This window comes from Daucus carota, chromosome 8, assembly GCF_001625215.2.
Source record: "Daucus carota subsp. sativus chromosome 8, DH1 v3.0, whole genome shotgun sequence".
In the NCBI taxonomy this organism is placed as follows: Eukaryota; Viridiplantae; Streptophyta; class Magnoliopsida; order Apiales; family Apiaceae; genus Daucus; species Daucus carota.
In genome coordinates, this window is record NC_030388.2 from 25,477,827 (window position 1) to 25,491,478 (window position 13,652).

Sequence of the window (13,652 nt, forward strand, 5' to 3'; positions counted from 1 at the left end):
AAAAAATTATAATTCAAATTTATAATTAATATATTAAATGAAAATTACATACAAAATATTCCATTTTACATTTCTTAATATATGTGAAATAGACAAATAAGAATAATAATTTGAAATGAACCGAGCATAATAATTTGGAATATTTGTGATTAAAATCATCGCAGAAGAGAAGAGCCATCCTTATCAAAAATATAACGTCAACACAAAGTATTTCGTTCCAACTACTACTAGCAATACATGGAAATACACATCTACATCTTCACCAAAATGTTATTATATCCAGCTGACAAATCAAAATAGATACAGATGCTGTATCTAATCTAACCCGAACTACATTTGGGGCTTTCGACTTGTTTCATTACATCCTCTTCATGCTACAATTCACTTGCTATATTCTCAATCTCGTTTTCTAACATCCTTAATTAATCTGTGTCTATTCTCGTCATCTCCAGCGCCTCGAGTTTGACACAATTAAAAATGAATTCCGTGTTGCCATCGCCTCGATTTCCTGATTTGAATGGGTTTCCTGATACGACGGCGTTTCGAGTGGAGCCGAAGCTTGAGCCGTTGGATGAAGATCTGGAGAGTCCACCTGGGATGTTTACCCCGGGCTCGAGTGCTCGTAATCGAAACCCGGGGTTTGATCTTAATGCTAATGCTGATGGTGTTGCGAGTGTTGGTACTAGTAGTGGTGTTTCGAAAGGGGCAGCCGCGCCGGAGGCTAGTAATGTGTTGAGTGAATTTAATCGGATATCGGAGATATTTAATTCGGCTTTTACGAGTGGGGGGTGTGAGGAGGAGGAGAGTGTGATGGAGGAGGAGGAGAGGAATGAGCTTGCGCTTGCAATTGTGGCGGTTCCCGAGGAACAGGCGATTGTTCCGAAGAAAATTAAGTATCCTCCAAGGTCGAATGAGCTGGTTAGGGTTACTAATTTGACCGAGGAGGATGAGCAGTATTATAGGGAGATTGTTAGGAGAGCGAGGATGATCTTTGATTCGCTGAGTGTTTCTGCGGTTGTTGATGATGATAGGAATATTGCGGGAGGGACGTTTGATAGGAAGACGAGGGGGGATACTAAGGCGGCTGGATTGATGAGGGAATGTGGGTTGTGGTTGAATAGGGATAAGAGGATTGTGGGGGCAATTCCGGGGATTGAGATTGGGGATGTGTTCTTTTTTAGGATGGAATTGTGTGTGCTTGGATTACATGGACAGGTTCAAGCTGGGATTGATTATTTGCCGTCTAATAGGAGTTCAAATGGGGAGCCGGTGGCCACTAGTGTTATTGTCTCGGGAGGGTATGAGGATGATGAGGATTCCGGGTATGTGATTACTTATACTGGGCATGGTGGGCAGGATAAGAATGGGAAACAATGTGCGCATCAGAAATTGGAAGGAGGGAATTTGGCATTGGAGAGGAGTATGCATTATGAGGTTGAGGTGAGAGTGATTAGAGGGTTTAGGTATTCAGGTGCGAATAGTGGGAAGATATATGTGTATGATGGATTATATAAAGTTGTAGATACTTGGTTTGATGTAGGCAAGTCAGGTTTTGGGGTTTACAAGTTTAAACTCGTTAGAATGGAAAATCAGCCTGAAATGGGCAGTACAATTCTTAAGATGGCTCAGATGCTTAAGACTAAACCTTTAGATGTCAGACCAAGGGGTTATCTTTGCCTCGATTTATCTGGCAAGAAAGAAACTATGCCAGTTCTTTTATTTAATGATATCGACAATGATCAGGATCCATTGCATCATCAGTATTTGGTGAGTACTGTTATTCCCAAGTATGTTTTCCAGGTCGGGAGCCATAGTGGTTGTGAATGTATTTCTGGATGTTCATTCGACTGTTTGTGTATTCTGAAGAATGGTGGAGAGTTTCCGTATGACAACAAGGGGATGTTAATTAAAGGAAAACCACTGGTATTTGAGTGTGGCCCACAATGTCGATGTCCTCCGACTTGTCGAAATCGTGTCAGCCAGAAAGGGGTGAGAAGTAGGTTTGAAGTCTTCCGATCAAGGGAAACTGGTTGGGGGGTTAGATCATTGGACTTAATACAGGCTGGTGCTTTTATCTGCGAGTACGCAGGAGTTGTTCTCACTCGTGATCAAGCTCAGGTGATTTCTATGGTTGGTGATACTTTGGTTTATCCAAGCCGGTTTGCAGAGAGATGGGCAGAATGGGGGGAGTTGTCACAAATATATTCCGATTATGTGCGTCCTTCGTATCCAGCAATTCCTCCATTAGATTTTGCCATGGATGTGTCAAGCTTGAGGAATGTTGCCTGTTATATTAGCCACAGTAATTCTCCAAATGTTTTTGCACAGTTTGTGCTTTTTGACCATAACAATGTTATGTTTCCCCGCACTATGCTTTTCGCAATGGAGAATATCCCTCCCTTGAGGGAGCTTAGTCTCGATTATGGGGTGGCAGAAGAATGGACGGCGAAGCTTGCCATCTGTAACTGAATGCATTCTGAGGTTTGTTGCAGTTCTTGAATGTGATGTTCTGTTTTCCTGCACTGAGGTATATACAATTTATGCAACTTTTTATAATATTGCTTCCTGTGGTTTGCAACTAATTGGTTATGTGTACGGCCATGGTTGGATAAAACCTTCACTGAATATACTATAGGGCAGAGTCATGCGTTTCATCTATTTTAACTGCAGTTAATCTCTTTATGAAGCATATACCAGAGGATGGGACCTATATGCTATAGTCATCTAAGAGAAGCGAATACGTTAATCTACTTCTATATTTGTTGCATACTGTGTCGTGTGTTCTTTTTGCTTTTAAATCTATACGATTTCAGTACCTGTTGAACTATTCTCTTTGATTTCAGTATCAGTCAAACTTTGTTATATACACATGTGAAATATTAAAGTTTGTATTCATGTTTAATTTTGAGCCGGATTTTGGTATGTAGTGGCTAAATAGAATAGTGTTAGAGATTGTATTGTTCGTAATTCATACTCTCTAAACACCAAATCGACAGGGTCTAAATTTGCTCAATTCCCCTGCGCCTCAACCACTAATCTATCATAAAAATGTTTTGTACCTTCACTTTTTAGTTTGGGACTAATGCTTAAGTTTTTCAAGCTGGGGTACATTATAATGATGCCCCAGTCCTCAAAAAGTGAAAGGGAATGATACTAAAACGGCCATGTAAACTTATTCTAACTTTCATAAAATTTAGTGTTATAAATTGAATCATGTTTTATGGAAGGAAGGATATATGGTTGACAGGCTGAGTGGCCTTTTAGCAGGTTTGCTGTTTTAAATTTAAACTTCAGGAGGTGAATGGCCTTTTTGCAGGTTAGCTGTTTCAGTTTTAAAACTCAGAAAGAGGGGATAGGTGTCTGCTCTTTGTAGTATGAAGTTCTGATTTGGATTCGGGTTCGAGCTCGAGCGAGCTATACTTTTTAAGCTCAAAGTTCGGCTAGAGAGGAATTCAAAAGGTTCGAACTTGGCTTGAAAGCTCGAATCCATTTGACTAGATATTGACAAAAAGCTCGAATGTGATATATTCGGCTCGAGTTTGTCGATTTGTTTTTTTAAAATTTATTTTAATAAAACCGTCTTATAATAATATATCTGTAATTAAAGTGCACAATGAACATCCAAATCAAATTAAAAGTATAGAAAGGAAATAAGGTACGAATATCAGTCTTCGAAACATTCCGGGCTCAACTACAGAACAGTAATGTAGCAACACAATAACAAAGTACCGATAGATAGCGAAACTGGAAATGAATAGACTATATAATAGTCTACGAGGTTTGAGCTGGCGAAGCGGTGGGAGCAGGTGTGCGAAGATGGGAAATCATCGTGCGAAGCTCATTGGCAATGACATTAAGGGCGATCTGACTCTCACGCTCTCGTGCGGGATCATCAACTTTAACCTATCCTCAGCCATCCTAACTATCTCCTCAAGCCTAGATATCAAAGTAGGCCGGCGGCGCTCATCACCCCTATCTTCTTCGTACAACTCATCAATCCTCTGGCGAAGGATTCGGTTCTCTCCTTGCACTCTGTCAACTAACCTTACCATCTCCTCATATAAGGGAAATGGCACGGTATCGGGAAATCCGGAAGTGGACGAAGACGATGCCTGCCAAACAGTTATATAAATACATATAGTTATTTATAATTATATACATATAGTTATATAAATATATAACCCCTTTTTATTCACTATATGTATTTATATAACTGTGGCAGGCATCGTCTTCGTCCACTTTCGGATTTCCCGATACCGTGCCATTTTCATTATATAAGGAAATGGTAAGGTTAGTTGATAGAGTTTGAGGAGAGAACCGAATCCATCGCCAGAGGATTTATGAGTTGTACGAAGAGGATAGGGGTGATGAGCGAATGAGCGCCACTGGCCAACTTTGATATCTAGGCTTGAGGAGATAGTTAGGATGGCTGAGGATAGGTTGGAGTTGATAATCGATGATCCCGCACCGAGAGCGTGAGAGTCATATCGCCCTTAATGCCATTGCTGATGAGCTTCGCATGGCGATTTCCCATCTCCGCACACATGTTTTACCCGCTTCGCAGGCTCAAACCTCGTAGACTATTATATAGTCTATTCATTTCCAGTTTCGCTATCTATCAGTACTTTGTGATTGTGTTGCTACATTATTGTTCTGTATTTGAGCCCGGATTGTTTTGAAGACTGATATTAGTACCTTATTTCCTTTCTGTACTTTCAATTTGATTTGGATGTTCATTGTGCACTTTGATTAGTCTTGCGAACCTCACAACCTGAGTAAAAGTTCGAGCTAGGCTCGACAGAGTATGCGAATAGCTCGGCTCGATTATCATCAAACCTGGTTCAAATATATTATGAGCTGAAATTAAGGAGCTCACAAGCAGTTTAAATCAATTACACCCCTATGTACTAGAGTATGAGAAGCTAGCCGGCACTTCAAAATTTCGGTCACCAAATATTATTTCTCTAAAATATGCCTATGAACGAAGTACATCAAGTGATTATTAGTTGCAAATTTTACATATGTAGACTATTAAAGTTTTCCAGTTAGCAATATAACAAAATAACAAAGCAGAGTGTTCAATAAGGAAATATTGTTTTCCTTAATGACCCATCAGTATCTTATGTATAGTAGATAACTCATACCGCTCAATCCTTTCAGTAAACACTCCCAGTTTCGGCCCCAATCTGGATAAATTGTGGTGGTAGCTGTATGCCTGTATATAGCTCTTATTACGTGCTCATATTGTAAAATACTGAAATCTATTAGCTTCGGTTCCTGCAATGATTATATGTTAAACTAGTTTCCTCATAATAGAGTATCTTCTCACGAGTACATCTATACTTGTTAAGTGGCTGTCTGGTAGAAATAAATTTAATTGCTGAATAATTAAACAGTGCTGAGTAAACTGGCCCCTATGTGAAAATATTGCTGAATTAAGAGAAAGAGGAGTTAATTGCAGTTCGTATCCCCAGCGTTAAGCCAAAAACAAGTAGTACCGACTTCGCATCGTCCCTTAAATGATTTCCTTCCCTACAAAATTATTTTTAATAAAAGGGTATTATTATCAAATGAACCTCTATAAAGCTAGTTTTTGCCTCCAAAGCAGCTCATCAATCAAATCCCTAGAACCAGTAACCACATTAAATTCACCAATTCAAACCTTACTTTGCATATGTACCTTATTTTTTCGCTTTGCTAATACAGTAGATAAGATTTATCAGAGCAAATATGGACTCAATCATTTCGTTGTGGCCTTGAGTGTTGACAAACCAAAATCTGACCAAATTAAGTAAAAGTTCTGAAAAGAACTAAATCTTCAGTGTGTGATATTAATTATAACTAGCTTATAGCATGTGCAAGGGTGACTTGTAATATTTGTTCTTTTATTGTGTGTGTTTTAATATTTGATTTTGTTTCTATGATACATTTATGCTATAATAATATGCTACTTCTATTTAAAATAGGTTTTTACATAACTAGTAGATGTGTTTGAAATAATATATATTTTTATTGGGCATGTTAAATAAGTTTCTAATAATTAAACCGGTTAAAAGATTTATAAATAAATATTCCCGAGAAATATGTTTCAATAAGAACGTTCAAATGTGTTTTAATTATAATAAAAAAGACCCATTAAGACATGTTATAAAATAAAGAGACCGTAGACCCGCCCCAATACTGACCGATCGACCACAAATCCGACCATAACTTTTTAGTGTTTCGGCTTTAATAGCAGGTATAGATATAATTTATGATGAATTATTATTTTGTTTACAGCAAGTCGGTAACACTGAATAACAGTCGTCGTTTCTATCAGAATAAGCTACAAACCAAAAACTGTGTCTGCCAACACAGAGATGCCCTGATAATTTTCTTTTTAAAACTTATTAGCTGCTTCCCCTTTGGAAAAAAATTAAAACTAGATTGCTATTTAAGAGGTATTTGGCGCGCGCGCGCGCGCGCACACACACTCCAATACAAACCACTAAAATACACTAACTTAATACAAACCGATGCAACTAAGAAGAATGGTAATGGGAATGGTAGGGGCCAAGATTTGGCTCTAGGGCTGTCTGGAGCCTGTTAGGGGTTTGCCCGAAGCCTTAGTGAGACTCTAGTGGGCCTGGGCCGCCTGGCTTGGATTGAGTGTGGCCGGATGTGGGCCCCAGGAGTATATCTTCAGTTTGATGACTGGTTTTATTAGATCCCTCCGATAGTATTTATATGGATTTTTTGCTCAAGGTACTGATAGTAACCGACTGTGAAAACTAAATTTGGCTTTGTGCAGATATCAGCATTCATGTGGAACGCAAGGGTTGGTGCATTTTTGGATTAATGGAGCAAGCGCAAGTATCTTGATGAGACTACCGCTACTTTACTAGCACCGCCGAGTAATTACTTTGCACGAACAAACGTCAGGAGTAGGTTTATTTATCTAACTAGTTGTATGTATTAAGCACGCATATAATTCTGTACAGGAATTGTATAACATAGCTGTACTGCCTTCCTGTTTTAGGCCAGGAGGTCATATATATTGTAATTTAGTTACAACTCTACGGATAGTGCACACTGAGTCCGATTACGTTTTTATGAATGAACAACTTATCTGTAAAGCATCATTTGTCTTGAATGTGTGCTTGAACCACGATCGGTGTTATACTGGCAAACTCATAATTTTATAGTGGTTTTCTGTATCATTTTTCTTAGAAATACTTTAAAACAGTAATCCTTTTACTGATTGTGATTTCTTTGATTGCCAACAATATTTTTGCAACCACCTACCAGTCACAGAGGTACATCGGTGTTAGCCTTTAGTAGTTCGGTTTACAGGAAGTTTACTTATGTCTTGCAGTTAAAATATAATGATGTGAAGATAGGAAGATAACATCTGATTTGCTTTATTGTTCAAAGTATTGCAATTAAGAGTACTACTAGATATCTAAATGTTCCTGTAAGTCATTATCATACTAGTTCGAGCTAGAGTGCTTATATTTTTAGTTATAGAACTCATTCCAGTAACTCGAACATTATTGCAATTGTTTTTTTTACCTCTGTAACAATGGCAAACTCAGGCGAGGCAAACAGACACTAGTAGAGTGCACAAGTTATTAAATAGTGTTCTTTCAAGAAATTATCTAAGCTGACTGATGTCCAGAGAGATTCTCTTCATAACTACTATTTTCTGTCCAAAATTGTACATTATCTTCTGTATAAATGAAATTCACACTTCAGCATAGCAAGTACAAGTACTTGCCAAAGCAACATATTCTTTGTATCACCGATACCATGTTCGACTTATCTCATTTTTCAGAAAAAAGTGATTGACTAATTTCTGCAAATAAGGAATGGTGGATACCTGTTAAATATATCTTACTAAAAAATATTATATGAATTTGAATTTCCCCTGAAATAAGTCCTTAATTTCGCCAAAAACGATGGAAATGCCTGGTACAATTACCATCATGGCAAAGTTAATAATTACACATATTAAAGTCTTTGCTGAACCTTATATATTTCTAACTTCTGGACAAATTGTCCCAAAACAATTGTTATGACAGGAAAAGAATATATTAACATGGAGTGAGAACAAGTTCTGGTGAACTCAAAACTATATACTTTTTTAAACTATTGAAAGTAGGATATACATCATAAGAACACTTATAATTCTACAATATCACAATCTCAGAATGTAATATGTCGATCTATTCATTGGTTCAACTATTGTCATATTCTTTAGAATCAGCAAGTACAATGAGACAATCAAGTTATTATTGCACAGTGATAGTGGCATTTTTTCCAAGGCCTCGTTGTTTTGCCCGTTCCATCTTTCGCATTCGCCATTCCTCGAGAGCTACAAACATAACAGCCACTTCCGTTAACCATATAAACCTCTTAAAATGGATTAAACTAGATGAACATGAGGAAATTATTTGTACTTGGACTTCTAAAAAGATAGCTAGGAATAGGATGTCATTTTTTGCCAGTACAGAATAGGTATTTTCAAGAAAATTTGTTGCTTTTTTTTGCAACACCCCCATGTCCCATGAATAAGAGTTAGGAACACAACCTCCAAATTTCATGGAGATAAAAAAACATTAGCAAGTATTTGGAAAATGATGAAGTTATTTCATTCTATGACGCTCAAAGATGCTACAGAATGTACTTGGGAAAATAAATGTAAGAGCTCAGGACAGTTTATTCCACACTATTCCAACAACGGTTGGCAAATAAAAATGGGTTACAACAAACACGTAGGTTAGTTTGGCTTTGTCTTTGGCTGATAATAAGTAATAACAATATGAACAGTTGTAGTGGTAGCAACAGAGAAAGCACTATTTAGCAAGTATTTAAGCCCTAAAATAAAATAACGTGTAGATTTATACTTTAAAAACATAAAGCACATATATTGCTTTACAATGCACCAAAGTGATGTATTTACATCCTCAATTACTAGAAATGAGAGTAACAAACTTTTGCAGTCTGTACGACATTATGGCAACTGCAATGTAGAGCACTAGAATACTAGATAGTTTTTTTTTTTTGAAGAAAGAATGCTAGATAGTTAAAATCAGCATTTTCCCCAGTTGGGAGGACCATTTACCTCTTATAAGCACCCGCATACATATCGTAAGTAAGCATTACTGGTCCTTGAAAAGATAGCATTACTTGACTGAAAATCCCTAGTTGGGAGGACCATTTACCTCTCATAAGCATCCGCATATATATAGTAAGTAAGCATTACTGGTCCTTGAAAAGAAAGCATTACTTGACTGAAGACTCCAATTCACATGACCACTTTCAACTAAAATGAGCCCATTTTTTCCCTTCTTAATTCAATAAAACATATAGTATATAATTAATATCTCAATAAATATTTAATTATACTGTACTTGGAACAAAAACATTTTGTCTAAAAAATATTCTTATAAATCAATTTATAGTATAACACATTTATATTATTCGGCCTCCATCATACTTTTAAGTTGACAATACTGATCTTATAGAAAGCATCCCCAGATGAGAATTAAGAGGTTTAAGTACATACACCAAACTCAGATTTGAATGAAAGAATTCTTAGAAAATAGAAAGTAATACATATTTTGAACTTGAGTTTGTATCTTATATAACACATATGTGTCTGTATTTAATGAAGTCTCTGACACTAATATCTAGATAAAAGCCTTTTTTGTAGGTCAAGAATTGAAAACGTAATAAATTTGGACTAGATCAAGGGCCAAGGTGATTAAGAGGATTGCCATCAAGAACAAACTAAATCTTTTATCAAGCAAGAAATTAGTTCCTATTCTTACAAGCGTAACTTCATTTAAGACTTCAATTTAACACAAATAACTTTAATCAGGTATCCATCAAATATAACAGTGCTAATACTGGTAAAAAACAGTCAGTCCATAGCATAATGAGACTTCTTGCCCTCTGCGAGCTCTGAACTTATTAAATAAAAAAAATTGGAAATGCGACTTAGCATGACCAATTATATAGCGCTACATGTCCAGAGATAAGAAACGAACCTTTCATGCTGGCAGCATCCGAGTTGACATGGAAATCATTTAGCCTTGATATTAGATTGACTGCAACAGCCTGCTTTGTATCTTTTTGTTGAATTGGCTCTGTTTCTACATATACCTCTCTCTCAATTTCCCTGACCTATTGGAAGATGATTGACTTGAGCATTGGAGTACTAACTCGTAATAAAAGTGGTGCAAGGAAAAAACTAATATATATTCTTCTTGTCTACATCTACCAACTCAAATTACAGCAATCACCATAATACAGCTAACTCATAACACTATAAGACTCACTCTTTTTATCAGTTCCACAGGTTCCATGGCACGGCGTATCTCTTCAGATTCTTTAATGTAATTGATCTGCTCTGTATTTTGAATGTTAAGACATAAGTACACTGCCTTTGAACACTAGCAAGAGCACAATCAAAATTTACCAAAATCCTGATAGCCAAATCATTTTTAGTTGATAGCTCAGGTCAGAGCATCCTTGGAAGGAAGGATGTATTGAACTTGTTATTTCTGTAGAATATGAGACAAATAAATGTGTACTAAAATATGTTCCCAATTGGTTCATCCCAAAAAAAGTTCTATCACTTGCAAGTTATAAAAGTACATGTTGTCTTACAAGTTAATACCAGTTTGGATAGATTTATTAGTTATGTAGAACATCAAATATATTAAACATAACAAAAGAACAAGAAAGTACGAAAAGTCACATCTAAAAGAGATGACATTTTTCTGAAATCAAACTGCAAATTAATAATATCTACTTCTCAGAGTTTAACTTATGAGTCATCAATAAGCAATTTTTACTTGCTACACAAACAATTAAAAGCTAAACTTTCTACCTTGTTATAAGTAATAGTAACCTGTCAGGCCAAACACAAAGGCTCTATAAACCTCACAACTTTACAAGAATGCTTCGGTTCGACTTCCCATAATTAGTTTCATTAGTTCATTTTTCAAGATAAATTATCCATAAACTCACGCACAAGAGCAAGGGGTTTAGATTAAGTGAATATAAACCCCTATCTACAAAGCAACTCATTTTTCCATAGGGGGGGGAGGGGGGGGGGGGGGCGTTCCCCAGCTGGACATTATACACAACACGAACTAAGTAGGGTTCAAGGGACAATAGGTCTATGAGACATTATTTGAAGTTCAGATTCAGATCACCTTTTTTTCTTAACTCTAGCTAAATAGTGGCCAGCAGATGACTTTAGTAGAGAGGTTTCAATTATTGATTTTCAAGTATCAAAGCTCTTAATTGTTCATGATGTAGCTAAAATTTAGTTACTAAAGTAGGAAGAGTTGGTAAAAACTTCAAAACCATTTCAATTTACAAACATTGCCACACATTATTATCCTATTTTACAAAATAAAACCAGACAATAAAATTTGTATAAAAATCGAAACTTTATAGAAGATTACAAACCAAGAAATCAAGGGTATATCCCTAGAACCCATTTCAGCAACAAATAAACATTACTTGATAACTAAATTAGTAAGAACATACAGTTTCTCTTGGCAAAATCAAGTTTAAAATATAAAATTTACATAGGGAGGGGGGGAGAGAGAGAGAGAGAGAGAGAGAGGACAAGCCTGCAATGGATGGATGAGAAGGGGATTTGCGAGGGGAGGAAGCAAAGAGAAAGGGCTGAAGTAAGAGCAAGGCGGTGAGAATATTCAAGAAACAGACAAAGAAAGTAGCATTCTTGAAAGACAGCCTCAATCTCCACCATTGTTTTGCTTTCTCTATCTTTGTAATGAAGACTACTCCCATTGCAACCTACACTTTCTCTCTTCCTGTCTATCGACGATATATGTAAAACTTGTACTACTTGACTTAAAAAACCATTTTCAACTGAGAAAATAGATTTTTTTATCATCGAATTTATTATGTTTTTAGAAACTTGCCACTCAACTAATTTTTTTTTCCTTTTAGTCACTAATATTAGGTTCGGAATTTTTTTTGCCACTAAAATTAGGTTCGGATTTGATTATTACCATTATATTAATTCTTTGTAGTATTATTAAAATATAGTGATAACATGTAATATTCTGATAATTTGATATATGTCTATTTTTATATATAATACTTTTATGTACCCAAGATTGTTTATCTTTGGTGATAAGAGTTAAACACGCATTTTACGGTTTCTAAAAATGTACTCTCATAAATTATTTTATTTTTTCTTCCGAATAAAAATTTAGTATTTGAATTTTTATACGCAAAATAAAATCTCATAAATCATCGAAGATTAAGATTTCCTCTCTATTTATTTATCTTTATCTTGAAAATTATAATAAGATAAAGTTATTAAAAATTATGAGGATAAATTTAAGAGAGATCTTAGGCTAAACTAGGTAATTGAAATTTTAATAGTAAAAAATGATGCATCGTATCACTCAATTAGGCTTTATTTTATCATGGAGAGCATAAATTATTTGAAGTCATTGATTCCATACTGATGAGTTAATGAAGTTCTAGAATTCTAATTACGATTTTTCCTAATTTTAATATTATATAACCTCATTTTATGTTATTATTGCTATATACAAAGATATAAACATACATTATATTATCAAAAAATTATATACTATCACTATGTATTAACGATGCTACAAAAAATTATCACAATGCTAATAATCATATCCGAACCTAAGTTAGTGACTAAAAACAAATCCAAACCTAACATCAGTGACTAAAAGGAAAAAAAAATTAGTTGAGTGGCAAGTTTCTAAAAACATAATAAGTTCAGTGACAAAAAAATCTATTTTCCCTTTTCAACTTTCAAAGAAAATACAGCTAATTTTACTTTAAACTTATCAATCTAATCTTTAAATTATAAATCATTTTTTTATATTTATCTGAAGAGTGAAGAGAGCTGGAAATGTGGAATATTTTCATTTCCTTAGATAACAATTACATTTACATATTACTTCATATCTTATTTACTTGCATTTCTTTTATAAAAATAATGTGTCTCTTAGTATTTTTGTTCCCAATATTTGATTTTATAGTTACCTTCCCATTTAGAAAAATTGACAATAATATCATATTTTATAAGATAAAGTGTAAGAAATATATTATACTAATTTTTCACTAATCGTTGATAGGTTTGGGTAACAGTTGAAACATTTGTATTCTTCTTTTGTTGATAATTTTAATATAGCCATCGATCTAATTTGACTTGAATAGTTTGCGTGATTTATAATTTATCATTCTAATTACACATCTATTAATAAATTATAATTTTATGAGTTAATCAACTTGTACTATCATTTGCTCTACTCATACTATCAGCAGATAATATGTAAAGTGCCTTCAATACTACAAAAATCTCATCTATTTATCGATGGATTACTGATCAATAGATACTATAGGTAGTATATTATCCATTCATAACAACATTTATTTATATAAAATTATATTAGATATTTTTATCTTATCATTAAGGAACATCATACTGTATTTCTAATAAAGACACTATTTATGATGAATATCTTAAAGATTTTTTTTATATAATACACCATCTAATAATCTTGTTTCTATTACAGACAAGAAAGCTAATCGGTGATCGGTCTCACTATGCATGCAACAAGTCTTTGAATTTACTTAGA

The 13,652-nt window shown here is 34.9% G+C and overlaps 2 protein-coding genes across 5 annotated transcripts; one reads left to right on the forward strand and one right to left on the reverse strand.

Moving 5' to 3' along the window:
* The first annotated feature begins 217 nt into the window (after window positions 1–217).
* On the forward strand, window positions 218–7,196 carry LOC108199527 (histone-lysine N-methyltransferase family member SUVH9). 4 transcript variants are annotated; one of them, XR_001802438.2, is made up of 3 exons: window positions 218–2,527; window positions 3,317–3,459; window positions 6,791–7,196. XR_001802438.2 is itself a non-coding variant. In XM_017367368.2 (2 exons), exon 1 carries the CDS (start codon window positions 478–480, stop codon window positions 2,467–2,469), a length of 1,992 nt encoding a protein of 663 aa, XP_017222857.1. In that variant the 5' UTR covers window positions 218–477; the 3' UTR covers window positions 2,470–2,481; window positions 6,791–7,196. The 4 variants fall into 4 exon arrangements, 1 of the variants encoding a protein (XP_017222857.1); XR_001802439.2 differs by having other exon boundaries at window positions 218–2,481; XM_017367368.2 differs by lacking the exon at window positions 3,317–3,459 and having other exon boundaries at window positions 218–2,481.
* Window positions 7,197–8,099: 903 nt separating this feature from the next.
* LOC108197560 (uncharacterized) lies at window positions 8,100–11,866 on the reverse strand. The gene is made up of 4 exons (XM_017365208.2): window positions 11,631–11,866; window positions 10,323–10,393; window positions 10,032–10,167; window positions 8,100–8,353 (listed from the first exon to the last, which is right to left on the reverse strand). The coding sequence occupies exons 1-4, from the start codon at window positions 11,809–11,811 to the stop codon at window positions 8,271–8,273; spliced, it is 471 nt and encodes a 156-aa protein (XP_017220697.1). The 5' UTR covers window positions 11,812–11,866; the 3' UTR covers window positions 8,100–8,270.
* Window positions 11,867–13,652: the final 1,786 nt, after the last annotated feature.